Raw genomic sequence first — 27,779 nt, 5'->3', positions numbered from 1 at the left:
ACAGATTTTCCTTTAGCACTTTTCTAATCATTTCCTAATAAATTCCTCATAAACAAGGTCATATAGCTTATGTATGCATTTGTGCTTACTTTACAAAAGCAGAAATATCGACTCCGGCTCACTGGAAAAACGTGCCTGTGGCGACTTTTCTGCAAAGTGATATTAATTTGCTTCTTTTGCTACACAAGTGAAATGTCCAGTGAGTGGCGCTAAAAGTCCATTCAGTTTTATGTGAAACATATGAACGTGAATTTGGCAAAAAAACATTTTTAGGGTGTTGTATGTATTGCAGTTTGGAAAATAAATTTCGGGTGAGTGGCGCTAAAAGGTTAATGCTCTATCTCGTTTGAAAATAATAGGCTATACAGTAAATCCAGTCCAGGCCATACAGTAAATATACAGTAAACCCAAGCCTAAACCTAACTGATAGTGTTAACAAAAGCAAATGTGGGGTATGCTGAAGCAACCATACCATTTTAGCTTACTTCTACAGGCATTTGAGCAGTTTTCTTGTGACTCGTGTTTCCCGAGACTCGTACCCGAGCGCTCTACTTTGCAGGTGCAATGAACCTGGTGAGCTACCAAGCAAAAATACATATGGAGCTGCTTATGTGATACAAACATCAAATGTATTAGTTTACACTATGGTAAAAGTGATTCGAGGTCAAAACATAGGATTGTGCAAGGAACCACATGAAAATATGTCTTTATTATTTATAATTGATAATCTGCCCCTGTAATCATATTTTGTGTAAAAAAAAAAAAAAAAAAAATTGTTAGTGTTTTACCGCCACTATAGCTGGAAGCTGCAGTCAAGATGATAGAGGCACGCTTTTCCAATGAGCCTGGGTTGAGAAATCTAGTGATCAAAAAATGTGGCGCTTAAGTAAAAAAAATAATAATTATTATAATTTTTTTTTTTTATGCATCTTTAATTTCCAAATTGTTAGGCAGTTTCTAATGTGTTCTGTTGGGTTCCTAGAATTTTTCTTTTTTTTTTACTAGTCCAAGTATGTCATTTTCCAGTGCCTAGGAACGACTCGGGTCCTTTCACCAATCTTAATGTTAGTATACATTATTTATAATAGAAAGAATACTATTATAGCATTTATTCATATTGTGAATTAGCTTTTATATCTATATATTTTTATTTTACATTTACATTTTTAAGGTTCAGTTAATTGTTGTGGGCTTTTGTCATTTTAATTTTTTTTTATATTATTATTATTATGTTTTAGGTTTAGTAATTTCTGTACTTCAGTTCTGATTTTCATTTAAAGTCATTTAAAGTATTGTAGTCAATAATTGTATCCCTTAAAACTCATCTTTGATCACCAAAATGTTGTTTGTTTTTTTCCTTGAAAAAATTTCTTCATGTCTTCAACTCTACACCCTTGCCTCATTTAGTATATGCGGTTCTATGAATATGCAAAAATTATCCCCGCCTCCACTCACTCACACCAGCTCAGAGACCCACTACTTGACGATCATATGTTGACGTGATTGGTCACAAGGTAGTTTGTGATGTCAGAAACACCAGCGATTTCAAACCACATTTTTGAGGCTGTCTTTGGTTCACTGCAGTTTTAAGGAGAAAATACCCAGTAATGGTGTTGATTAGTGAATTTGTACATGGTTTGTCTTAAAGCATATTAAAAACATCACATAGACATTTAAACAACATTAAAAGGTTGACTTTTACCACAGGGGGACTTTAGGTTTCTTACATCACATCATATTTCATATTTTTTTTTATAGTTTTAGTGTTAGTTTCAATAACAGCACTGTACACATTGATTTTGCCCAGACTTTTGAGCCAATGCGCTGTTTAGACAAGTCAATGCTGTTCGCCGAATGTTTGATTTTGGACAGTTGGAGAAATCTGGGCAGAAAATCATAGTGTATAATGGATTAGACTTTTGGTTCCATCCAGTTGGAGGATATCGATCCTGTTAAATATTGAGCTGATTTTAAAACAGATAATATGTATGACACTTTATTTAACTGACTCACGTACAACTTCTGGTGCTATCTTTACAGGCCATAATGACTGCTTCTACTCGTCCAAGAAATCATTCAAATTTTCTAATTCATTTTTTTAATCACAACATCAACTCTGCGCTCTTCTTCATGTTCCTCTTCTATTAAAGAGACACATGTTTATGTATAATATGTTGTGTTCAGAATGAATTGAAAGTCTGGTGTGTGATCCTCAGTCGTTTAGTGCACAATGCCCATTTTTTAACTGTATGATGCCTATTTTCTAGTCCATGGATTTGTTTCACCCATTTCATAACCCACCATGTCAGAATCAGAATCAGAAAGAAATGTATTGCCAAGTGTGCTTGCACACACAAGGAAATTGTCTTGGTACTGAAGCTTCCAGTGCACATATACAAATACAAATACAACAAGAAACATAGTGATAAAAATTCTAGGAATAAAAATATAAAAATATGAAAAAATTATAAGGTCACAGTTGGGTTTAGTCAGAATAAACATTTACAGATTATGAACATAATTACAGTATTTTGAATAGCATGAATTAATATAAATATCACCTGAGTTTAGAAGATATTGCACTAAACAATGGGATTATTGCACTTACAGGCATATGCCTTGGGGGGCATGTTAACTGTTCAGAAGGGAAATGGTCTATGGGAAGAAACTGTTCCTGTGCCTAGATGTTCTAGTGGCCAGTGATCTGAGTCGCCATCTTGACGGTAACAGTTCAGTCCAGGGTGAGTGGAGTCTGTGATGATTTCACCTGCTCTCCTCCTCACTCTGGAAGAGTACAGGTCCTGGAGGGTTGGCAGGGGGGGCACCAATAATCCTCTCCGCAGTCCGGACTGTCCGCTGTAGTCTCCTCAGGTCTGATTTGGGAGCTGATCCAAACCAGACAGTCATTGAAGTGCATAAAACAGACTCAATGATGGCTGAGTAAAACTGAATCAGCAGCTAATGTGGCAGGTTGAACTTCAGCTGGCGATGGAAGTACAGTCTCTGCTGGGCCTTTTTTACAATGGAGTCAATGTGATTGTCCCACTTCAGGTCCTGTGAGATGGTAATGCCCAGGAACCTGAATGACCTGTTCATGATGGTCAGTGGGGGGGAGTGCGGGGATGTTCCTCCTGAAATCCACTATCACCTCCACTGTTGTGAGCGTGTTCAGCTCAAGGTTGTTATAACTGCACCAGACAGCCAGTCTGTAAGCAGACTCATCACCGTTTTATGGATGAGACCGATGACAGCGGTGTCGTCAGCAAATTTCAGGAGCTTGACAGAGGGGTCTTTAGAATTGCAGTCATTAGTGTACAGGGAGAAGAGCAGTGGGGAGAGAACACACCCTTGGGGGGCGCCCGTGCTGATTTCATTCGTGTGAAAATCATATGTCTAATACCCTAGCGCAAAAGTAATATCACACCTCTTCACAACAATCCACATGATTTAAGGACTCATTTGCATCTAATTTACGAGTAATGGTCCAAAGTGTTTGTTTAACGTCCTGCTTTAGCAGGTAACACTAATAATTACACATTAAAGGTCCCATGACATGCTACTTTTTGTAGGCTTTAATATAGGCCTTAGTGGTCCCTAGTACTGTATCTGAAATCTCTTTCCAAAAATTCAGCCTCGGTGCAGAATTATAGCCACTACAAGCCAGTCCCAGAATGAGCTTCCTTCAGACAGGCCGTTTCGGTGTCTGTAGCTTTAAATACTAATGAGGAGGAGAAAGGCGGCGCAAGGTGGAGGGTGGGTGTGGCCTTGACCATCTTGCGCAACGGTAACGTGGCGTGCATGTTTACGTTGGATATAGCAATGGCACGAAGACACGCAGTCTTTCAAGCATTTCAGTTTGACCCAGAATCTGATCCAGATGGAGAAGCAACGGATGAAGAAGTTGCAACTCAGCGGCTCCAGCAGGACGTTTCCGAATGGTTAGTTTAAAATATTATACGGTACTTTATTCGGATGGTTTACAATTATTATCATGTAGCTATCGCGAACCTTCTGTTGCCTTTTCATGAGAGATCTGTAACGTCTGTATTTATCTTATTACAATTACATCAAGCTCTGCGATCTTGAAATGCGGATATCGCGCGCGCCATATAACCAACAGGAAAACGGTTATCCAAATAACAAAGACGTGTACAACACTCGCGTTACAGTGTGTGTATTCACACACATAAACTGCATAGCTAATGTTACAGCCACATTCTACATGTAAAATCTAGGTAACCATAAACAGTAAAGCAACACACTTATATATCATTAGTTGACTTACTTGTCCGAGGTGTGTAGTTGAGCCAAAGAGAGTGATCCAGACTTTAGTTTCAGACGTTCAGCAAGCCCAGCTCTGTATTGACCCTTCGGCTTCGGTGTTCATTTGTACATCCAATTATTGAGCAATTGTTATGCTTCGCTCGCTCAAAAGCCATGATATCTCTCGTGGACAAACTAAAATCGTGCGCGCGTTCCTACTTCCTAGCGCATTTTCTCATGGGCGGAAAATATTCTCTGGGCGGGCAAAGCAGAGACAGGGGAGGTAACATTTCCTCCTTATGACGTCATAAGGAGGAGATTCAAGATCAGCGCGTATGAGCCTCCATTTTCTCAAAGGCAGAGAAAGATAGCAAAAGCTCGATTTACACCGATTGAAATTTTTAGAAACTTGGGGACCATATACAGGCTAGGGGAACTCATATTAATGTTAAAAAACCTCAGAAAGTGAAAATTTCATGTCATGGGACCTTTAACACTTTGAGAACTTCATCTTACAATTTAAAGGAGGGCGCACAGTGAAATCAGGGACAAAGCAATGTGACATCTTGATAATTGCTGCAATTAGGCAGATGCTATTCCTGAACAGAGCTTCTGAAACTGTTTGAGAGTCTTCAGCAAACTTTTCCTGCATTCGGCAACTTCTGTTTCACATACTGAATGCTTTTTGTGTCCTGAGACCTGAGAGTAATTGTGGATATCAGCTTGACAGACAACCCAATTTAGCTATCAGGTATCAGTCAGTCTGAGGTAGAGGCGGTCTGGGATTTCGCACCGGGTGCCACAGGAGCTAATTTGAGTGATCCTTGGGTCCACGGCAGTTCTAGCAACAAGGCCACAATGGGCTATATAAGAAACTTTATATGACAAACCGTCAACTTCTAGTCAAACACAAATTGGCTCGCACCAAACACGCTGTCCGTCATAAAAATGCAGGGAAAATACGGTAGGCCGACCCAGAGGATTTGAACTGAGGTTAGAATTGCAAACAACAAAAAACTCCATTGATATTCCGCCTGCAAGTTGTTCTTCGAAAGTGTTTTGGATGCTAACTTTGCAAGAGTGAAAGATCTGCCCTTGTATTTGATCTGTCAAGGCTGTCTGAAGAAGAATGGAGTGTAGACACATATTCAGTGTTATTTCCCCAGAGGGGGCGTTTATTGTGCGCGACAGCGACTAAGGTTGAATAGGTAAATATCTCATCGTGGATTGTTGTGCTTTGGGATCTAGGTGAATTATTGGGGTGCTCTTTGGTGAAGTGCTCCGGTCAAGGTAATTGAGATGTTTTCCTCTTCAGACAAGGGGGGTGGGACTCATAGACCGATCCCACTTGCTTCCTGCAATGAAATGCATTGACTTCAGGTGATGGCATGCTTGTTAAACATTGCCTAGATGCCGTTCCAGGGCTGACAACTACTTTCACAACTCGTCTAGTTCTTCTGAGGCTCTCTTGTTTGGAGCTTGTACCAAGAGCTGTTCTAGCTGCGAGGTAATTGGAACGAGGAAAGAGCTGCCTCTTAGCTAAGTGTCGTTCTTCTGTTGATCTGTAAACAATTGTCTCGTTGGATTCGCCATGACTAATGATTATGAAGTCCTGCTGTGACTAAGTGGCTCACAAGGATGCTTTTGAGCCTGTGCTTCTGTTCCTAGATTTAACTCACGGTGAGATTTAGATCGCTGACATAAGGTGAAAAGCTTTCTAAAAAGCACTGTGAAATAGCAGTGGGAATGTACACAGATAAACAGTGCACTTTGCTCCGTCACTGAGAATCTACTCTGCTCTGAGGCACTAAGCTCTGTGTGTGTGCTAACACCATGTTTCCTATCAGTTGAAATGGCAAGATGAATGAATTTGCACGTTTACTAATTAGTGTGTGTTAATTAATGGTCCCTGCTAATAGAAACATTGCCGTTGGGTGAATGAAAAATAAGGTTCTAGATGTTAGATCTGATAGCCTTGTGGGCAGCACTCTGAAAAATATTCAGAGTTTGAATCCCGACTGGTGGTCCTTTCCGATTCTACCCCCTTCTCTCTACCACTTTGCTATATAAATGGGTTTTTTTATTTGTTTTTTTTACTTTTGCATTTTTAAGATAAGTTTAATGAATAAAAATGGCTTTTTTTCCCCTTAAACGTTGAATACATGTTTGTGTACACATCAAAAACAGATTGTCATAAAAAGATAAAATTATTTGATTTTAAGCTATATATATATATATATATATATATATATATATATATATATATATATATATATATATATATATATATTTATTTATTTATTTTTGTTGTTGATTGGACCACCTGACTGTGATTTTGGGAATAAAAGCTTAACTTAAATATTAATAGGCAGTGAATCAGTGTTGTTAACATTTTTATAAACAATACAAAAATATAAAAATATATATATCAGGTCAGTTGTAACACACTGACATTTTTTTAGTTTATGCCCCAGCCAACCCAAAAATAAAAAGAGATATGATTCTTTCTAATGTTCATTATTATTATTATTAATGCACCCAAAAACAACCAAAAAATATTTTAATTCAGAAATGAAAACATGCTCATCATAGAAAGTGTGTATTGTATGCATGAATTTCATTTTAATGTACTTTTGAATAAATTAATAGATCTGATAATTAGATAATTTCATTGACTAATATAATTTAATTAATTTCGAAATAGATAATTTTATTGACACTGGTACTGTTGCTGATACTCGGGTTTGAGATTTGAACCCAAGTAGTACAAAAAAAATGCATCCCAAACCACCCTGCAGTGTTGTAGGACTCAAGGCTGTGAAAAGGTCTGAATGATTCAGAAAGTGTAACTATGCTTTGAATCTTTAATGGAGCTTTGGTTCACACCAGTGTCACGCAAACCTCCACAACACACACACACACACTGAGTGGATCATACAGTATGTGCAACTCAGCACTGCTCCATTAGAAAACCAAGACCAGAAAAAGAACAGATTCTACCACAAGTCCAAAACCATGTTTTTATAGTCTTTGTTTTGTCATGGACTAAGTCTGGTCTTGAGTACTACAACACTGCCACCCAGTAAAAATCTACTTTGTTTTACTGTTGTGGAACATTGCCTTCAGATCAAGTAAAAAAAAAAAAAATAATTAGGCTAACCCTAACAAAGACCGGCAAGTTTGGTCCTAGAGAGCCGCTGTCCTGCACAGTTTAGCTCCAACTCTAATCAAACACACCTGAACAAGCTAATCAATGTCTTCAGGTTTACTAAGGCTACAGGCATTGTGAGGGTTTTATTCAGGGTTGGAGCCAAACTCTGCAGGACAGCGGCTCTCTAGGACCAAACTTGCCTACCCCTGCCCTAACAAGGCTGCAGCAAAATTGGACATGAGGTTTGATAGCTTGAAAATCAGTGTTGTGATGAAGCTGCAAATGAGATGGGATGCAGACAGGAGCCTGACCTTCACATCACAGCCGGACCGACATAACAAAGTGCCTCGGCTCCACAAACATCCATAGAGTCTGATTGCCAAGACTACAGACACATAAAACTCGACAAATGGCTTCACATGCCATCTGCTCAGACTGGGGATTAAAACGCCTATTGGATACAGAAAGAGCTACAAAAAAAACGTCTAAAAGGAGAGAGAGCATGAGACAAATTTTAGCTGAAGCAAACCGAGCCAGCGCATTGTTTTGAGCCCGCGCTTTCTTTAAAGTCATTGATGAAAGAGAATGCGTGCAAGTGAAAAACAGTTTTGGGAATCAAAGGAGTGCCTCCATCACTTCGGTCTTCCCCTCAGGATGTCATACACCATAGCTACTGCAAGGACATTTTTCAGTCTTGTAACTCCAGGGTGTTGTTTATACACTTCAAAGTGAAGCATACAGAGCAGCCCAAGGTAAATTAATGGCTGTCCAATCTCCTAACTTTGATTTGACAGGCGTTTCCACTCTGCCCTTCCCGTGCACTCGAGGGCGATATCGCGTTGACAAACTCTTCATCTAATGAGAAGACAGAAAAGACAGAAAATTAGATACAGGGAAAGTCTGTCCATTTGAGGACTGCTTATCTGGTTTTCCTCCCATGCGTTTCTGTATATTCCCAACCTTTTAAAGTCACACATTGACGGTTTTCCGGTCCATTGTAATTCCGTCCTTACCGAGAACAAATGAAAGAGAGAGCGCCACTTTCCAAGTTTTTCAACAATTCACAAGAGGGACTCACGTCCAAATGACAGAGTGCTCCAATTACTGTCAATTACCATTATCTCTCCAACCAGGCACACGCTGAGCCTACAACTAAAACATGATAAGAACGGACATAAAAATGCATTCCACATTTCTGAATGACCCCATTACATGTGGGACTGTAAAAAGGAAAAGAATTTTAATTCCACTCCGACAGAATATTTGGATAAAAGAACTAGTCAAGGAACCATAAATTGGAATGGACATCAAGTTCAAACCCAAATATTGCAAAACTGGACTGTGCATGACAATTGGCATGACGTTAGCTTGGCTCTCTGGAATACTTGATTCTGATTGGCCATTTAAAGTTTCCTGAAGTCAAATATTTTTGAATAATGATCAATAAACACTAAGGTCCCTATCATACACCGGTGCAATACAGCAGCAGGCGAGACACGAGTGTTTTTTGCTAGTTTCACCCCGACGCAGTTATCTTTTTCACGTCCTGCGCCACGTTGTTTAAATAGCAAATGCATTTGCGCCCATTTGTGCGTCCATGGGCGTGCTGGTCTAAAAACCTGGTCTAAAGTCAATGGCGCAGTATTTTTTGTAGTTATTGAAAGATCGCGTTAGTAATGTGCACCTATAGACGGGTGCACCTATAGACGGGTCCACAACGCGCGAACACTTTGTCCCGTAGATGGTCTGCTCGCACGCTTTAACCTCACACACGAGCCGATCCGTTTCCTCGCTAGAGAAGCGTTCAGTTTTTCCGCTTGCAAATTCCGGCATGTAAATAGCGAATCCGCCATGGCGCGAGCACAACTGGTATTTAAAGGGAATGGGAGATGAGACTGATTGGTTTAACGCACGTAAATCCCAAAACACACCCATTACTTATTAAGAGAATAGGGACAACCCTTTTAGACCATGCGCCGGGCGCGCCAACCATTTTTCCCGTCGTTAAACTATAAAAGTGGATTTAAACACACCCTAAGTGCACTTTAGACCATGCGCTTAGATCGTTAAAATGGAGCCCTCAGTCTCAATCCCTTACCATGTGAAATTTATGAATGTTAATATGAGGTCTATTATCAAGGACACTTGTCGTTGCTTGAGGATTTCAGACTGCAGCTTGTCTTGAGAGAGGATTGTTTGCTGAGAGGAAGGTGGATTGGGCATTTTTTTTATCCAACATTGGCCATGTAGTCGCTCATTTAGAATACAAATGTATTCATTTTATAACAAAGGTTAAGAACAAATTCATGTGAATTAGGCTGATTTTTTGGTGAGAAGTTCTCCTATATATAAATATATCTATATATCTCCTCATATAAATACAAATAACCAATGCAATTATTAGGGAATGAGACAAATTGTTTTTGCACTAAGAATGTGGAAGATTTGATTGAGAGGTTGAGAGCTTTATTTGTGATTTGATTGTAAAGTTCTTTGTTCTGCCCACTACTCCTGTTTGTTTCTTTTTATGCTTTAGCAACCTTTGATTGTCTAAGTCCTTCCAAGCCTTTTTTATCCCTCATACAGTATATGTCAGCAGGCTGCTGAAGCATCTGTTGTGCTGAGCGTCATAGTCATATGCGAATTAAAGCAGGTGAGTCCAACGGGCTTGCACGCAGGAAATTGATTTTCTCTTCAGAAGAAATAAAGCCTCCACTAACTTGAATGTGATATTTCAGAAGAGAAGCGATGATAGTGGAGAGAGCAGATTTTAACTGGTTGCTTAATCTGTATTGGACAGGCTATGTTATCCACACATCTGCTATTTTTCAGAACACTGAGCAAGCATATGTAAAGCAGCCTTGGTTTAATGATTTATCGTCCCTCTTATTCAATAAATCATGTGCTCTAAGTGCAAAACCATGAGGGAGTTGTGAATCAGAACATGATCCAGCAGATGTTCTCTAATGGAGGGTCACAGGTCTGGCCTGATCTGCTGCATTAGGGGAACTGAAGGGGGAAAACAAGCATAAATAAAAATACCACTAACCATCTTCACATTGTTCTGTACTACTGTCTATCCGTTGTGCTGTCCATTCATCCATCTATCCATTCATCCATCCATCCACCCATCCATCCGTATTTCTGTTATACCATCCATTCATTATTCTGTATTTCTGTTATTCTATCTATCTATCTATCTATCTATCTATCTATCTATCTATCTATCTATCTATCTATCTATCTATCTAACTAACTAACTAACTAACTAACTAACTAACTAACTAACTAACTATCTATCTATCTATCTATATATATATATATCTGTCTGTCTATCTGTCTATCTATCTATCTGTCCGTCCGTCCATCCATCCATCCACCCGTATTTCTGTTATACCATCCATTCATTATTTCATTCCATCCATCCATTATTCTGTATTTCTGTTATTCAATCCATCTATCTATCTATCTATCTATCTATCTATCTATCTATCTATCTATCTATCTATCTATCTATCTATCTATCTATCTATCTATCTATCTATCTATCTATCTATCGATCGATCTATCTGTCTGTCCATCCATCCATCCACCCGTATTTCTGTTATACCATCCATTCATTATTTCATTCCATCCATCCATCATTCTGTATTTCTGTTATTCTATCTATCCATCTATCTATCTATCTATCTGTGTCTGTCCATCCGTCCACCCGTATTTCTGTTATACCATCCATACATCTATTTCAATCCATCCATCCATCATTCTGTTTTTCTGTTATTCTATCTATCCATCTATCTATCTATCTGTGTCTGTCCGTCCATCTGTCCATCCATTCATCCATCCGTATTTCTGTTATTCCATCCATTCATTCATCCATCCATCCATCCATCCATCTATCTGTGTCTGTCCGTCCATCCGTCCGTCCGTCCGTCCGTCCGTCCATCCATCCACCCGTATTTCTGTTATTCCATCCATCCATCTGTTGTTCTTTTGCTCCATCCATCCATCTATCTGTGTCTGTCCATCCATCCATCCACACATATTTCTGTTATTCCATTCATCCATCCGTATTTCTGTCCATCCATCCGTCCGTCCGTCCATCCATCCACCCGTATTTCTGTTATTCCATCCATCCATCTGTTGTTCTTTCGTTCCATCTATCTATCTATCTATCTATCTATCTATCTATCTATCTATCTATCTATCTATCTATCTATCTATCTATCAAGAGTGAATTTATTTGGCTTTTGCAATTCTGCACTAATCAGAAGACGATGAAGTTTGGACGTGCCCTTTAATTGCCTTGTTGCAATATCAATATGTTTATGCAAACAGCTTCTGCTCTGGAAAATTAACTGTCAGCTTGCTGAAGTACGTAAATAAACAAGAAATGGATGCGGAGACAATTTGTTTTCAGTCCTTTCATCCTGTTACGGGGTAACTGTCAAAACAGATAAAAGAAAAAGCGGAAAGTTTGCCAAGTGAGGGAAAAAAGATGAAATGAGAATGACACAGAATCATGAGAGACCCCATTTTGCTGCCTTGATAGCAGTAACACATTGAATGTTGGGATGAAAGATGCCTCTCAACTTTAACAGCCCGAGCTCTACTTACAGTGTACTAGTTCTGTAGAACAGTCCAGCCATGAAATTGTGAGGCTGTTTTCATGCAGAGCTCTGCTAACTAAGGCTAATTGTGTTTAAGAAAAGCATCACTATTATCATTGCTATTACTTTGAAATCCATAACTGTTCCTGCATTTTTTTTCCTATATTGTTTCTTAAACATTTATGCATTATATGTCATGCTTTAGGAGCTCAACGAGAACAAAATGGGAAACCAAAGAAACCTCGTGCAACCTTCTGAAACTTTAAACACTGGTTTAGATAGTGTGATTTATACACTAAATTTTTAAAGACTTTATTTCCATTTTTGTCTTTGCATTGCACAATGTGACTTTGTATCTCACAAATGCAACTTTGTTTCTCGTAATTGCTACTTTATATCTCGCAATTACAATATTATTTCCCATATTTGCGATTATTTCTTATTTTAAATATGCCATGAAATCATCTATTTTCTAAGTGCATGTTGTTGATCTTATTGTGAATGATTCACAAATGCATGTTTCATATTTCTGTTTATTTCACCACACAATTTTGAATTGAAAGGTCATAACTCAATCTTTCTGTGAAACGTCAGACTTTTCTCTGATTAATTATGCCGAACTTCTCCAATAATTTCGCCTCCATCCAATCAACAACCAATGGATAGGACCAAGTTCCCGCCTTACTTTTTTCCCACTTTTCATTATTCTATTTCAGTCGGATGTACATATGAAACAAATGAAAGAAAATATCTGTTGCTACTTCATTATATTGTGACTTTTCTCTCTCAATTAGCAGTTTTATTTTTTATTCAGTTTTATACATTATTATTATTATTACTATTTACTGTTTTCTACACTAAAAAAGTTGGTTTAACTTAAAAAAGTATTTTGAGTTTTGAACTTTAAAAAAATGTAGTTCATTGAAATAAAAAAAAATGAGTTAATACAACAAATGAGATTGGTTTTGTAAATAGAAACTCAAAATATTGTGTTATCTGAACCACATTAATTGTCTAAGTTGATTTGACAAAAGACAAAAAGTTGAGAAAACAAATCATGAAATAATTTTTTTACAGTGATATTTTTGAGGATGCCTCATCTCACCTGACACAACTCTTTCATATAAACTCACCTAATCTGGTTATACATTTTACATAACTGTAGATATAGTCATAAAGACAGCATACAAAAAAGGGTATCAGCGAGTAACCATTACACATCATTTATACTGAGAGAGAAGAAATATTTTCTGGAATGAAAATAAGATAGTGATCGCTTGTGTACAACAAAATCAGTTGAGCTGAAAAGGCCTTATATAAAAAGTAAACTGCAGTAAAAAAAAAAAGAAAAAAACATAACGGGCACAGTAAACTGCCTATCACTAGAAGCAAATGATGTGGAGCTGTTGGCATGCTGCAGGCTGGCACGTCACATGTCAATGTTTCCAGACACCAGCATATAAACAGCTTCACTGTGCCCTGACTGTAACAAACGCTTTAGCTGACAAACAGGACAAATAGCTGTCCAGGATCCGCTTGTACTCGTGTGACCGTACCAGAACCCTCGGCCTGCTCGTGGCCAGGACGTTCATCCCAACCTTCTGCAAGAATGCGATAGACAAATGCGGATTTAGACGCTCGGTGGCACGTGTAGCGCGGCTGTCAAGCAAGAGACTGTTCAGCATACACAGTCATTTTTCTGTAGATTTTTTGGGTTTTCCCATTTTTTTTCCTATGACAAATGCCATGAATTTTCCTCCAGGGATAAATAAAGAATGTCTGTCTGTTTTTCTTTATAGTTATTTCAGCAACGAATGCTTTTATTTCAGTCTGATGACTGCTGCATTTAATTTTTCGGCTGTGTATAATAAATAACTGTGCCAATATTTTATCATTATCCTTGGGGCAGAATATAATGGATTGTACACTAGTTTAAATTATGCAAACATGAGTTATAAATGTGAAATTAGGTTTTGAATATACAGACATAAGAAAAGAAACTTCCCTATTTTCTACTACTGTTGGTTTTATTTATGAGGATTATGGATTTGGGTTTCCAATATGTTTCGAGGAACAGAGAGATTAGACATTTCGTTTCATTTTGCACACACATGCGTACACACACACACACACACACACACACACACACACACACACACACACACACACACAAACAAACACTTTCTTTCTTTCTCTCTCTCTCTCTCTCTCTCTCTAACACACACACACACACACACACACACACACACACACACACACGTGTGGGAAAGGGGGAAAAACATCACAGATCTCATTATAAATTAATAGTAGTTGCATTATACATACATGTACACACTCACATGCCATCAATACATAATTTGTTACTTTTTCCTTTGAACTGCCTTACTTACATACAAAGGTTCAGCCTTTTTAATGAAATAGTCGAAACGGAGCTATATGTCTTTAATGATGAGATAACTCAATGCTACTGGTTGATAAATAATACTGATGATAATAATAATAATAATAATAATAATAACCATGTGAAAATTTGTTAAAATTACTTATTTATTATACTAATGCATTCAAATAGGAGGCACAAATTATTGTGGCAGGGTGGACTACTAATGAGAATATAGTATCTGCTGTATGAGAATGCAGTGTCACAGTGCCCTCTAGCGGTAGCGCTCTAGAACTCGCCACATCTCAGAGCGATAGTTCGCTTCATCTCTGTCAAGTCCTGCGCCTCATACAGTATAAAACTAACACGTCGTCATATGCCCTTAATAATAAAGGTTATTTAATTACTAGCTCCATGAAGAACCTGTAACATCAACAGAACCTTCCCACTGCCCAAAAGGTTCGTCAGATTAGGGATGTTCTTCACACCCATTGGGGTTTCTTTTAAGAAATGTGAATTGAAAAGTTATTTTGGCAAAAAAAAATGTGGTTTCCTCTATGGTATTGCTGTGTAAACCCTTTATTTGTGTTTAAAACCTTTACTTTAAGAGCATATTTCTGCACAAATGAGCGGAAACGACGCTGGTGTGCGACACGTAGCATTACCTCAGCGACTGCGGTAAAGAATAGGCTAGGCTACTAAAGATTCTGAAACCTGGAGGATTTAAAGTTGTTGTTGGATTTTCACTTTGTATCTTCAGAACTGGGAAATGGAGTTATGCGTCTCTGTGATCATGTGAATGACAAATTTGTTGGGAAGAAAAATATGGCAGACTGACAGCATCCGTGTGATATGACTATGAGCACACATCACATTAAAGATTAATTTGCATTGCTTCGAGAGAAATGCTTTGTCGTGCTATGGACCTACAAGCATGGTGAAAAATATGAGTGGCATATGGCCGCCAATGTTTTTATTATTTTACTAAGAATTCCCAGTAAGCTAAAGGTGTTCTAAAAATTCATTGAGGCAGATTTTTAATAGATGAAGTGGCACTGAATCTGCCCAGAGGTTACATGATGATGACACACATGAGGACTTTCCATATACATAAGACGTTTTTACATTAAAAAACAAACAGACGAACATCATTACTATTCTTTATAGCCTGTTTTCGACTGGGGGCAGAACATTTGAAATGTGGAAAATGTCACATTTTAACTGCAATATAAAATGTGGAGAAAACATTGAATACTTTCTGGATGCACTCTATATATCCGTAGTTGTGTTGCATATATCAGATAACAGGTTCAAGTTGCCAATTATGTAGCCTTTGTCAAGTTTAAAAGCATTTCAGATGAGTGCACGGTTGCCCTCGGCTGTTGATCAGTCAGAACTGTCAGATGAAAGGCTTGGCAACAAGATATAAAGGCAAAAACAGTTTATGTAAAATTTGATGGTTGTCAGATTGCACACGTCAAATAACGTATGCTCCTGCAATGATACTTAAAGTAATAGCGGCTAATATTTATAGCTTGTATGACCCGACTCCCACCTTTTCAAGTCAATGCAAAACAAAAGTATGGTCAGTAAGTCAGTATCTACTTTATTCGGTCACTGTAACATTTTCTTTGAAGTGCATAGTTGGACACAGTGAGGCATATTTCCAATCCCCTCAAATTAAATACTTTCATTTGAAAAACCTAATTTCTCTTAAAGATTTTAATTACATGCTTTAAAGTGCAATGAAATGTGAAATAAATGGTTTATTTAGGGAATAGAACTCAGGGCACAACATTATCAGGCATGAGATGAGAATCTGGGCACATATGAAACTTTTCGGTCCGTAAAATTCATTAACTTTTATTAGAGAATTTGTAATATATATATATATTTTTTTTTTGGTGAAGCACATCCATCAGGTCACATGGGTACAGGAAGTGTATGGCAAGACTTTGGTGAATTAAAAGGTATAGAAGTGTATAGAATTCAATAAGTAGCTATCATAAAACAGTTAAACAGGGATCAAACATGGGTCAGCTGTCAAAGAACAAAATGCATGTAATACTGTTTATTTTATGATTATTAAACTTATTTCATCCATTGCTCTTTAACAGACGCCCGTGATTTTGGTTGTTTTTACCAAGTCTTAGTGTGATTGTAATTGTTCATGTTGTGAGAGTGTTTCAGAGAGTGAAATGACATACCTCAAGTCCTCAAGTCTGAAAACTTCTGATAGCACTTCATTTGTAGAACATCTGGCTGTTAGAAAAGAGAATAACTATTAGTGTAAACCTTTCAGGTTCATTTGGCAAGTTGCTTCCACTTTGCGCGTTTCAACTGAAACAACTTAACATTAGGTGACATTTACACTCTGATAACTTGCAGAAACAGAACTGGATAAGTCTTTTTGAACATTTTTAGAAAGAAAAAAAAAAGGGAAAAAAACTGTCCTTTGAAAATAAGCATCTTACCATGTCAATGAACTTGTGTTGTGCAACTTCAAAACACTTCTTTTTCTTTTTTTTTTTAAGCAAATTTTAAACAGAACATTGTTAAATAGCTGGTGGAAGGTATATTCAACAAAGTAAACGCACAATAGAGAATACAAACGATTCACTTGTTCATGCTGCAACACAATAGATTCCCATTGTAAAGCCTTTTGTAAATGTAAGGAGGCGGAAGTTTGTGCCAAGTTGCTATTAGAGAGAAACAAGTCAGAACTTGTTTGCTGATATTGAGTGAAAAGTGGGTCCCTAGAAACCAAAGCTCTCTCTGGGTGACCGCTGTGTACGACCCAACAAACAACAGCACAGGCAACTGACTCCAGCCACCTGAACCACCTTTCCTACAGCCCACTGGCTGAAAACCATTACACACCATTCAAAAGAGCAATCATCACCTGTACTGTAAATGTGTAAGAGCCTCAAAATAATCATTTATTATGCCTCACTCAGAGAAAATAAAACAGTCTTTGCAGCAGAAAACAATGCTGGGGAGCATTTCCTTCAAGAGGAGGAACAATTTAAAGGGGATGTCTCAAGAGCTCAGGAACATTTCAGTGCAGCAAAGAACTCAAATTAACATCGATCAGAGAAACTTATACATCAGCATTTACATAAATTAAATTATTACAAACATTTCTAGTAGATGATATAATGCATACAGCATCACTGCAAGTCCACAAGTAGTTGTTTTAATTCTAAGCCCTTAAACTCGACCCTTAAAACATAAATGTATTTTCTAACCAGCATGTGAGTGAGAACCTCGCTTGTTGAGTCATAAATAAAATTCATTAATCATTAAGAAATTTGAACAAGAACTATAATACAAGGCAAGGCAACAAATGAGCCTCCCAGACTTCATGTGAGGAAAGTAGAGGAGAGGAGGTATATCTGCAGTGCCTCAGCTCACGTAGGTCAACACCACTGACTGAATGGGCTCTCGGCACACCGGACACAACTTGTTCCGGTTCTTTAATTTCTTGGCGCAAGTGTAACACGCCATAAGGTGTCCAGTCCTTCCGTGGACGATGCAGCCATTCTTGGGGCGACTCTGACAGATGACGCAGGGCTCGAGGCATGTGGCGGGCAGGCAGGCCTCCAGGCTGTTGAAGCGCTCTAACTCAGGGGTCTCTTCCTGGCTGCTGCCCACACCAGAGGAGGTGGAGGGCTGCGATGACGAGGTCTGAGAGTCAGTCAGGGAGCCGGGGGTGACAGAAGAGGGAACTACTTCTTTGGCGGCGGCGGAGATGGGAGATTGCAAGCACTTGCCGTCGGGTACGTCCACTCCTTCGTCCGTCTCTGGAAGAGGGCTTGAGGGTTTGGAAGGAAGCATTTTGTCATCCGAGGCCAAGATGGTTGTTGTGGTGATGCTGGTGACTTCAGTGCTGGTTTGAGTGTTAGTGGAGGGGTTTTCATTGTTGGAGTCTGATTCTGGAAGCCAACCGGGTCGGACATTCCAGCAGCTTTTGCAATGCCGAGGAAGAGGAGGGTTGAGCACGTTACATTCAGCACACTTCCAGTAGTCCTGAGTGAACACATAGTTGCATTAAGTACATGTTTTTCATATCTACTATGCACATGCACATTTTTCTTGCTTTTTTGAAATACAAAAGCCTGTTAAATCCAAGGGTCTGAGAAAGGGTGGAAATTGACATGAAACACTGGTTTTGGTGCAAGAAACTTTAAAATGAAATGCTATAAAAGTTTAAAATATGGTCAACATGAAATCAAAATGTAAGTTATTGATACACATTCCTGGTCGTATTACACACAATTCATTAGTGCACAAAGTTCATAAGGGGGGAAAAATGTCTGTCTTCATAATCATAAACAAAATGTCATAACCAGCTGCTTCTCTGAAACAACTTTCTTTTTTTGGCAGACTCACAAAAGCCTCTTATTTTTAACCCCCGACCTTTGATCCAAATGGCACCACAATAGTATGCAACACCCACTTTTCATGATCCAATCTAATCATAATAGATAAATTCAGTTTATCAGTTTATCTGGATAAAGTCCAGTTCTACTTTCATTATTGAAGTAAATTGCTACATACTGCCTCAGTTATCTCAGTATCCTCATCAAACGAGTCTTCATCCTCAGCGATGATTGTGACTTCATACACCTGAATGAGCAAAAGAAAATTGCAGTGAGTTAAGGACAGTTAAACAGATTAGGCTACTACGTCAGGAGTATCCAAAAACTCAGTCCTGGAGGGCCACTGTCCTGCATAGTTTAGCTCCAGCTTGCCTCAACACACCTGATAGGAAGTATGCATAGAAAGACCTTGATTAGTTACTTCAGGTGGGTTTAATTGGGGTTGGAGCTGAAATCTGCAGGACAGTGGTCCTCCGGGGGAAGGAATGGACACCCTACTTCTACACTAATCCAGATACATAAAAAAATAAAATAAAATCTCTACATTTTGGCTTTCCAGCCACAATCAGGCGACTTTTTTTTATCCTGTGAAAACCAAGTTTTGTAAAGACACTCTCCTAAGTGGATAAATTTGAAAATGCTTTTTTCGCTAATAAAATGAATGTGCAAGAATAATTACGAGTTATCTCAGTGAGCTTTTATTACATTTAATGTGCAGTAAGAAGATTTGAACATTTTCTGATGTTTCAGTGTGGAAAAGAAACTGTGGAAAATGCTTGAAGACGCTAGTGCGGACAGAGAGCATTTTGAAAATGCGGTTTTCAAATGTATCCGGATGTTTGTTAATATATCTCTCAATAGAACAGGAGTTGAGTTGAAACCTCGTTGTCTCCCGGCACCGAATCCTCATCGTTCTCACTGTAGGCATCGGAGTTGATGGACTCCACCTCGAACTCCACACTGAAATTATCAGAGTCCGAGTCCTCGCTTTCATCACTGCCTTCACTGTGAGAGATACCTACTTCCTGTTGAACGAACAAAACACTGGTTAGAGAGGGCCACGTGACAGCACAAAGAAGATAATGTAACCGCTGGTAAAACAAAACTATGTGAAGGACCGTTTAACGGTGCTACTCACAGAGTTGCTGTGTGCGTCCGAAGACTCGCTGTTCCTCCTCTCTCGGTGCAGGCCGCCAATCACACACCAAGACAGGCTGTCATCAAATGTCAGGGAGAAGCTGTCTGACTTGTGCCTTTTCCTGCGTTCTCTAAGCTCGTCTTCGGCTGAAGAACTCTCTATTGAAACAACAAAAACCGAGTTTAGCACTTAGCTGTTTTTGGACACGTGCCCTTATCAGGCATGAAAACAGGTCAGGGGTAAAAAAGGTGAGAAGGATGCGGCAGCAAAAAATCCAATCCAATCAACTTATATATATATATATATAGTGCTTTTTAATGTTAAATTCATCAATCTGGTGAAAATTAAACAAAGAAAAATTATTTTAGTTACAGTGTCTGTCTACATTACTACTACATAATAATAGTTATAATATTAATCCCATGATAGTAATAGCCATATATTGTAAAACAAATGCACTGAAAAATAAAGGAAACTTTCATAATTAGTTTTGTACTAATTTCTATACTTCACATTAAAGGTGTGATTGGGCTAGCCCAGTGTCAATCAAGAAAAGAACCAAATGGGCCGCTGATCTACGTGTTTCATGGGGTGTCAAAAAAAAACAAAAAAAAACTAACGCTGACTTTTTATTGACCAATGCATTACACACTAATTACGCACTAACCCAGCGCCGCCAATTAAGCAAAACAAAACGAATGGGCCGCCGATGTACGAGTTTTATGGGCCGTTAAGACAAAAAACGAAACAAAAAAGTATGAGATGTATCGGCCCAAAAAGCACGTCGGCCCACCGGGAATCTCCCGGTAGTCCCGATGGCATTAGCCTACATGCCTGGACGTCACACAAAACAAAATCCTACCTGTAGCCTTTCACCATCCACTTATTTAGCTGCTGTTGCATCAATTGACATGCCATCTCCTTTCCTCTCTTTCTTTTTCTATGTTTAGCCCCCGACAGCTTTTTTGCATTATCCATCTTTTTCGACGACAACTCACTACTCGTTCCTGCTCGCTCAGCGCTCACGGCGCCCGCACCAGCTCGCGATATTAGCCCGCCCTCTTCTATGTCAAAATAAAAAATAATGACATTGGCAACATCGCTGTCTGTATCTGACAGTACAGTTAACATTGTAAGCGAACTTACCTCAGGATTGCTTTCCGACGTGCGGTTCTTTGTTCGGCAGTGTGTCATCAGACTCGCGGTGTTAAAGACTTTGAAAACAATTCTGCCCTACTCCGACTCGGATTGGCTGTCAGGTTTCGGCATTAGGAATGATGATTGTTTTTTTTAAAGCTGCTAAGTTTATGGTAACTATAGAGATATAGCGGGTAAATGCTGGCCACGACCACGACCACGACCCCCCCCTCCCACCCCATAAATATTTTCTCATCGGATCTGCACAAATCACGTAGGCGACCCATTTTGGTTTTAAAACGGCAAATTTCGCCGAAAGGTGAGGAGTTTTCATGCCTGCCTTATGATGGTTTTCACATATAATTGCTCTGTAGGTAAACAAGAACACGCTGCTTCTTAGGCTTTCCAAACATTTCCAGTCTGTTTTTTTCTTGTTTTTTCTGTACGTTTACAAAAACACAAGTTTGAATGTATACTGCTTATTGCATTAGTGTAAATCAGTTAATTTGCTGATGGTCCTTTTCTATGCACTCAACTTATGGGCCATGCAGGAGCAATGCTCAGAGCAATAATCCTGTTTTAATGGTGCATCTGGTGCTGCTTGCTCAACAAACTGCCTTTGTGTGCATAGTTGGGGTTTTAAAATGGGCCATTGAAGAGCAGCAGTCATCTGAGCACATTCTGCACAGCCTCCAGATCTCAGTGTCCTTTTGAGAGGTTCACAGTCAGAGAGAGAGCAGTCACTATGGTACCACATGTTTACCCACATGCCACATATAGTCCTCTGTCAGGACTGAAGGAACAGCACAAAATGATCCATTATGAGGGTTGTCTTCCCTGCTCAGCGGCTGAGGCTGTTATAATCTAAATTGGATATACTTATATAGGGCAAGAAAGCAAACAGTCCTTAAAGAAAGGAGTTGCCTCAACCTTTCACAAAACTCCCATGAAAAAATAAACAAGCTGCCAATCATGAAATCTAACTGGCTAGCAAAAATAAAAGGAAGGGACAAGCCCTTCCCGTTCAAACGGGAAATATGCCAATACTGGAAAGAAAACTGACCATTAAGCTCTACTCAAAACATTTGTTAAGTGACAGCTGAATGTAAAGATACAACTCTATCTGAAATCCCATCAGACCCAGCTGATCAAGCATGTGCTTTCATACACACCCAATAGGACACAGCTGGTGTGTGTGTGCTTACCAGGATCACTGCTCCTCCTCCTCCTGCGCTGCTGTTGTGAGGTAGATGAGCGAGAGTCTGAATCCGTATCCTGTAACAGCGAGTTGGGTTTCAGTCATGCTTCAATCTCAAACACAGCAGGGGCTCTATAAAACCCATTCAAGCACAAACGCACTACCAGGGCAACTCTGTGGAATGGGTCAATACTCTGAGGTTCTAAGTGTGTTGAGCATTAAAAAAAACGTTTACCCCAGGCCCTCGATCTGGTTCACTTTGACTCCTGGGTTCAGAGAAGGTAGACTGAGTTTCTGTAAAAGGAAACAAGGACAAAAAAAAAAAAGATAAGAACATTTGTTCGAGCAAAACAATAATATTAAAGATGGAACAGTGGAGATAAAACAAAAGGTTTAACGGTCATAGTACCTGGATTTTTCACTGTCACAAGGTTTCTATTGATCATTGCAAAGAGGGCTCTGGAGAAAAAAAAAACAAGGTAAAATTAACAAGTAAAACTTTCATATAGCAAATTTCACTTTCAGTTCTTTAAAAAAATATGAGGAACACATTATATATGCTCTTTTAATATATACATATACATATATATCGCTTTGTTCATCTAATGTGACTAATCAAATATACAATATACAATACAAATAGCTATTTAAAATCTTAAACAGGTGATCACAGATTCATTCAGAGCTAGTAGGTTAAATATCCCAGACGCTGCCACCTGTTGCTTTAAAACCCCACCCTGATATTCTCAGGGGTCATTCATTATTGCTGCAGCTGTTTCTGTCTACGTGAAGTTAGGGTCAATACGCACCGTGGCTCTTTAACTGAGAAACTTTTCACTCCGAGAACAGCACCAAGAGCATCCTCTCCGCAGTGAACGATGTGTTGCTGCTGCTTGTCATATAACTCCTTGCTCATGATATACTTCCCCAAATAAAACATAACCTAAACAAACACATAAACAAAAGAGTAACGTTTAGAGATCCACAAGGAAACAATTTCCCGAAACAAGTGTGTTGAGAGAAAGGATGGTAAAGATGTGGTTGGTATTTAAATACAGATGAGTAATACATTCCTGTTAGTCAGACATAGTTCCACCCATTAAAAAATAATGACTCATGACTTCATGCTAAAAAGTTGACAACAGATGAAAATATATCAAACAACTTAACATTTCATAAGTAAGCATATTATCCAATTATCTATGTTACTGCACAGTGCACACTACCAATGAAAGACAGAAATTAAATTTTGTAGTTTTAATCGTCCATGCAAAACCTATTGCCATTTTATATATATTTGCTAAGGTGTTCAGAATGGTTTCTTACCAGATTGACTCAAAAAAGCCCTCCCTAAAGTCTCTAGGCATTACTCGGGTCTTTCCATTAATGCAAAAGGGATTTTTTTTAACATTCTATCATCCTGCAATCAAAAACCTAAGACTTCTTTCAGTTTGATAGAAAGTGCAAAAAATCCCTTTTGTGAATTATTATTCATCTGTAGCACAACTTGAAGTTTAATACTTTGGGTTTGGGGTTTGTTCAAATCCCTAAACCAAAGAACGAGCAATGTGAAGAAAAAAAACGTAAAAATAAATAAATAAAACCTTTCTTGTCTTGCAAACACCAAGAATGAATATCTCACTGAATAAAGGCAGTAACTAAATATAATTCGCCACCCACTGCACTAGAATATTTACAAACGCTATGAAGGTTTACCCATACACACAAATGAGCAGCAGCAACATGAAACTGGAGAAGGATTATTTTAGCTAGTAATTTCAAACACCACTGCCATATGACCACAAACTCATTTCAGAAACTCTCAAATAAGTGCTTATATGAAAGACTATTCACACAAAACATACGGCAAGGTTCAGCTACTAAAATAACTAGCATAATTCCAATTAGATATAATAACACCATAAAGCATGATGTGTATACTAATGTTTAAAAGTTTGAAAGGACTAAAAACTGCTGTCAACAGACACATCTCCTCACCTCCTTCATAGTGAAAACATCTTTATCTGCACCTGCATCCTCTAACAGCCTTTTTAACTGCACCTTTGGTCTTACCTAAAGAAGTTACAATAAATAAGACTCAGTCATTTCAAGGCATAAAAAACACATGTGAATACTCAAAAGAACACTGCATTTACCAGTTTTTCATTGTCAACCTTGTTGATCTGAGAACTGCTTAAACAACTCTCTGTTGCCATATTTGTAGTGATCTGTAAAACAAATAAACAGCTGTTACATGAAGCAAATCAGCACACATAAAAACTTCAGAAAGTTAACATTACCTGTGCAAATGGAGGTAAATTGGATATTCTACCTAAGAATCTTCTATATATACTCTTCTAGCTGTACATAAAGTGCTTGAGCTCTGGGTGAGTGAGGAGTGGGAGCCGGCTGAGAGCCAGTCTATGGTTTATAAACGCAGAGAGACATGTCAGGGCTAGAATCCACCGCGCCGATCATCATGTCCTGGGCGGGTTCGGGCATGACAAGTCAAAGCGTGACTGGCTTCCCACTCCTAGTGGTGGAAGACGATCTTTGCTGAGCTGTCTGTCTGTGTCTCTGCGATCATGTCCGGGCATGTCCCTCTCGACTACACTACTCCACTACACCCGCCCAAGCTTATCAGTGACAGGTGAAATAACGAAGTGTTTGGACCAAAGCGATGACCAGTCCGGATTATTAGAGCCTCAGTCAAATAAACCAAATAAACTAACCAAAAGTTCATCATTTACAAGTTCTACGGATGGATGGATTGTCATGCGAGTAAAGCTCCAAATGTCTCTGGAATACGACCGTGCTTTGTTTATGTATCTGAAATGCTCTGCAAACAGTAGTAACGTTTCACACTAAAACACAACAACAACCTCAAGTGTGTTGTCTTCTGGATTTATATCTGACATCTGCGTGCACGGGAATATCCTCCATTCAGATTAGCTGAACATGATTAGTGTAAAACCCGGAGCATCAATTGCGATCGACGTGTAAATGTTGTTTTACATGTGATCGATCAGATTAAACGATTAACGTTAGTATTGTGCGCTTTTTGACGCGTCAGGTTTCATTGTGACAGATCGTGATCGTTATTTTCCTGTTTATCACCGTGAAACTGCTTTGAAACAATCTTTATAGTATAAAGCGCTATGTAAATAAAGGCGACTTGACTTATCCAGCGTAAACGTCATGCAAGCCGTTGTTTACGTAAGTTACGTTACTTTTACACATTTCGTAATTTCTTTACAAGCAGATTAGTGGTAATAGTATTAAATAATCAACATAAAATGCTTCTCGCCGAATGTGGAGTGCTGCATATTTGAGCGATAAGAAAGAACTACGCTGTCGTTATTGTCACAGCGCAACAAATGCGCGCTCTCTCGGATGTCGGTTTCCCGCTGTGGACACTCAGGAAAGCCCGAGGCTGCAGTAGGCCGCGCTTACAGAGCTAGCGCCTGGCTAACTGAGGCGAAGGATTTCAGGCGAATAAACGGATATTAAAGCTTCATGCCGTGTTAAAATATTAAGCTGGAGCGTTTAGCAGCATTTGCAGATATATGCAGCCTGATAGGTGTAATACATATATGAGAAAGTGCGAAAATTGTTCAACTGAAAGTGTTAAATAATATGTCTTACCTGCTGGTGACCGTTGAGAGACGCGAACTCTAACTCCCTCTAACGGCGACCGTTTGAATTTGAAATGTTCCAGCACGTGCACTAAACGCGGGGTGTAAACATCACACAATACACTCGAGTATGTAAATGATTGTCAACTCTTGCTGTTTTACTGTTTATGGGTTTAAAGTAGCTCAGTTAAATTGTAAAATCGCTTTTATATTTTCAGGTAACATAGGATTGAGGATTATCTATGTTGCTGTAAAAAGTTAGATTTTTTTGTCTCCTTGTTTTTATAATATAGTTTTAGCAGCTGAGTTCTGCATAAATCAGGAATATGTTTGAAGCTAACAAGAGAATATGACAACAAAGTAAAAGTATTACCAACATTTTTATTTTTTTAAATTACATTTAGTTGTAGAATGTTATTCTCTGCTTGCCCATGTTTGCCATTTAAAAAGTTGTAGCCTATTTAAAACGTATTGAAAATGATTCAGGGCAAAGGTTTGTTTAAAGATTTTTGTTTAGAGATTTTGTAAAAACATTGAGATACTTAATTTTATAAAAGTTAGGTGACAAAAATCAGTTAGGTATACTAATCTTCATTATTAAATGTTTTAAAATGTAGTTCATCTGCTCTACATATTTTATGAGCTCTATCCTGCCTTTCTAAATGCTTCAAAGTACATTTTCACATACTTGTATAATTTTGAATTAAATATACAATTTAATTTACCTAATGCTCTTTGGGTTCAATTTAGTCCATGTTTTAATTGTACTATGATACATTATCACTTATTTTCATATTATTAGGTAGTTATTTAGTGATGGTATTTATGTATGATCACTTGATAATATTAGGCTAAATGCATCTCGAATCAAACCACTAAATAATGATTTCCTCCTTTGATTAATTAACTACTTTGCATGTTTCTATTGTGTTAACTGAAACCCCTTTCATCAGTTGTTTTGATTTCTTGTTGAGTAATGATGACTGTTGTCGTAACATGACCCTTGTACACATTATTGTGAATGGTAGACCATTGGTTTGCCAACTACACAGAAACTTGCTAGTTAGGGGAGCTATTGTTTGCTGAGGGAAATCAGTGCTGTATAAAGGGGAAAAATGCTTTGGAAACATGTCTTGTACAGTCCCTGTGACAGGATCTGATCTTATAGGGCACAAGCGGAATGACTCAAGAGGTTATTTTAGTGCAACATGTCCCTTTACGCTCAACATGTTTGGGCTTGTACGTCTGTAATAATGAGGAAATTCCATGGACCACTGAAGTCATCAAAAAAGCTAATAATTTAATTAATGGTAGTAAGGATAAAGACAAATCCTAAAGATTAAAGTGTAAGGCATTTACAGTGTCAAACATATGATCCAGGTTTTATAGTTCTCATAAAACATTGATCCTTTACTAAGGCACAAGCAAACTTCTTTCCACTTAAAGGGATAGTTAAACAAAAAGTGAAACTTCTGTCATCATTTACTCCCCCGTATGTTGATACGAATGTATTTCTTCTGTGGAACACAAAAATATATTTTGAAGAACATTGAGATCTAAATATTAAAGCCCACCGACGTGTTTAAATGAAAACACTCTTGATAAATCTCTCAAAATCTCTTCTTTGTTTGAAATGTTTTTTGGGTGAACTATCCCTATATTTTCAGCATTTTGGTTTACCATATCCCTTTCGAAACTGGGACGTGTCTAATATTCACGCAAAAAGCAGCAAAACATCTAGATTGGAGACAGGACTTTGGAATGTGATTAATGTTTAAGTTGCAAAAGAGAAAAGCATGTAGAAAAACCCTCAACATGAACTGAACAAATTATTGACATTCCATTTCATAGACGGCAAAAGACTCGCGTCTTTTTGCCAAGTAGG

General features: G+C 38.4%; 1 protein-coding gene across 4 annotated transcripts; it reads right to left on the bottom strand.

The window, feature by feature from the left end:
- Positions 1 to 17,322: 17,322 nt before the first annotated feature.
- On the bottom strand, positions 17,323 to 26,018 carry mdm2 (MDM2 proto-oncogene). Of its 4 annotated transcripts, none has more exons than XM_082166625.1 (11): positions 25,905 to 26,015; positions 24,416 to 24,487; positions 24,258 to 24,332; positions 23,069 to 23,202; positions 22,669 to 22,718; positions 22,495 to 22,553; positions 22,267 to 22,336; positions 19,925 to 20,082; positions 19,668 to 19,811; positions 18,965 to 19,033; positions 17,323 to 18,433 (listed from the first exon to the last, which is right to left on the bottom strand). In XM_082166625.1, the coding sequence occupies exons 2-11, from the start codon at positions 24,473 to 24,475 to the stop codon at positions 17,810 to 17,812; spliced, it is 1,443 nt and encodes a 480-aa protein (XP_082022751.1). In that variant the 5' UTR covers positions 24,476 to 24,487; positions 25,905 to 26,015; the 3' UTR covers positions 17,323 to 17,809. The 4 variants fall into 4 exon arrangements, with proteins under 4 accessions (XP_082022751.1, XP_082022752.1, XP_082022754.1 ...); XM_082166626.1 differs by lacking the exon at positions 25,905 to 26,015 and adding an exon at positions 24,560 to 25,898; XM_082166628.1 differs by lacking the exon at positions 24,258 to 24,332 and having other exon boundaries at positions 25,905 to 26,018.
- Between the last annotated feature and the right edge of the window lie 1,761 nt (positions 26,019 to 27,779).

Source organism: Leuciscus leuciscus, assembly GCF_965113295.1.
Source record: "Leuciscus leuciscus genome assembly, chromosome: 4".
Lineage (NCBI taxonomy): Eukaryota > Metazoa > Chordata > Actinopteri > Cypriniformes > Leuciscidae > Leuciscus > Leuciscus leuciscus.
Note: the sequence above shows the minus strand (reverse complement) of the source record. Positions and strands in the feature narration are given on the sequence as shown.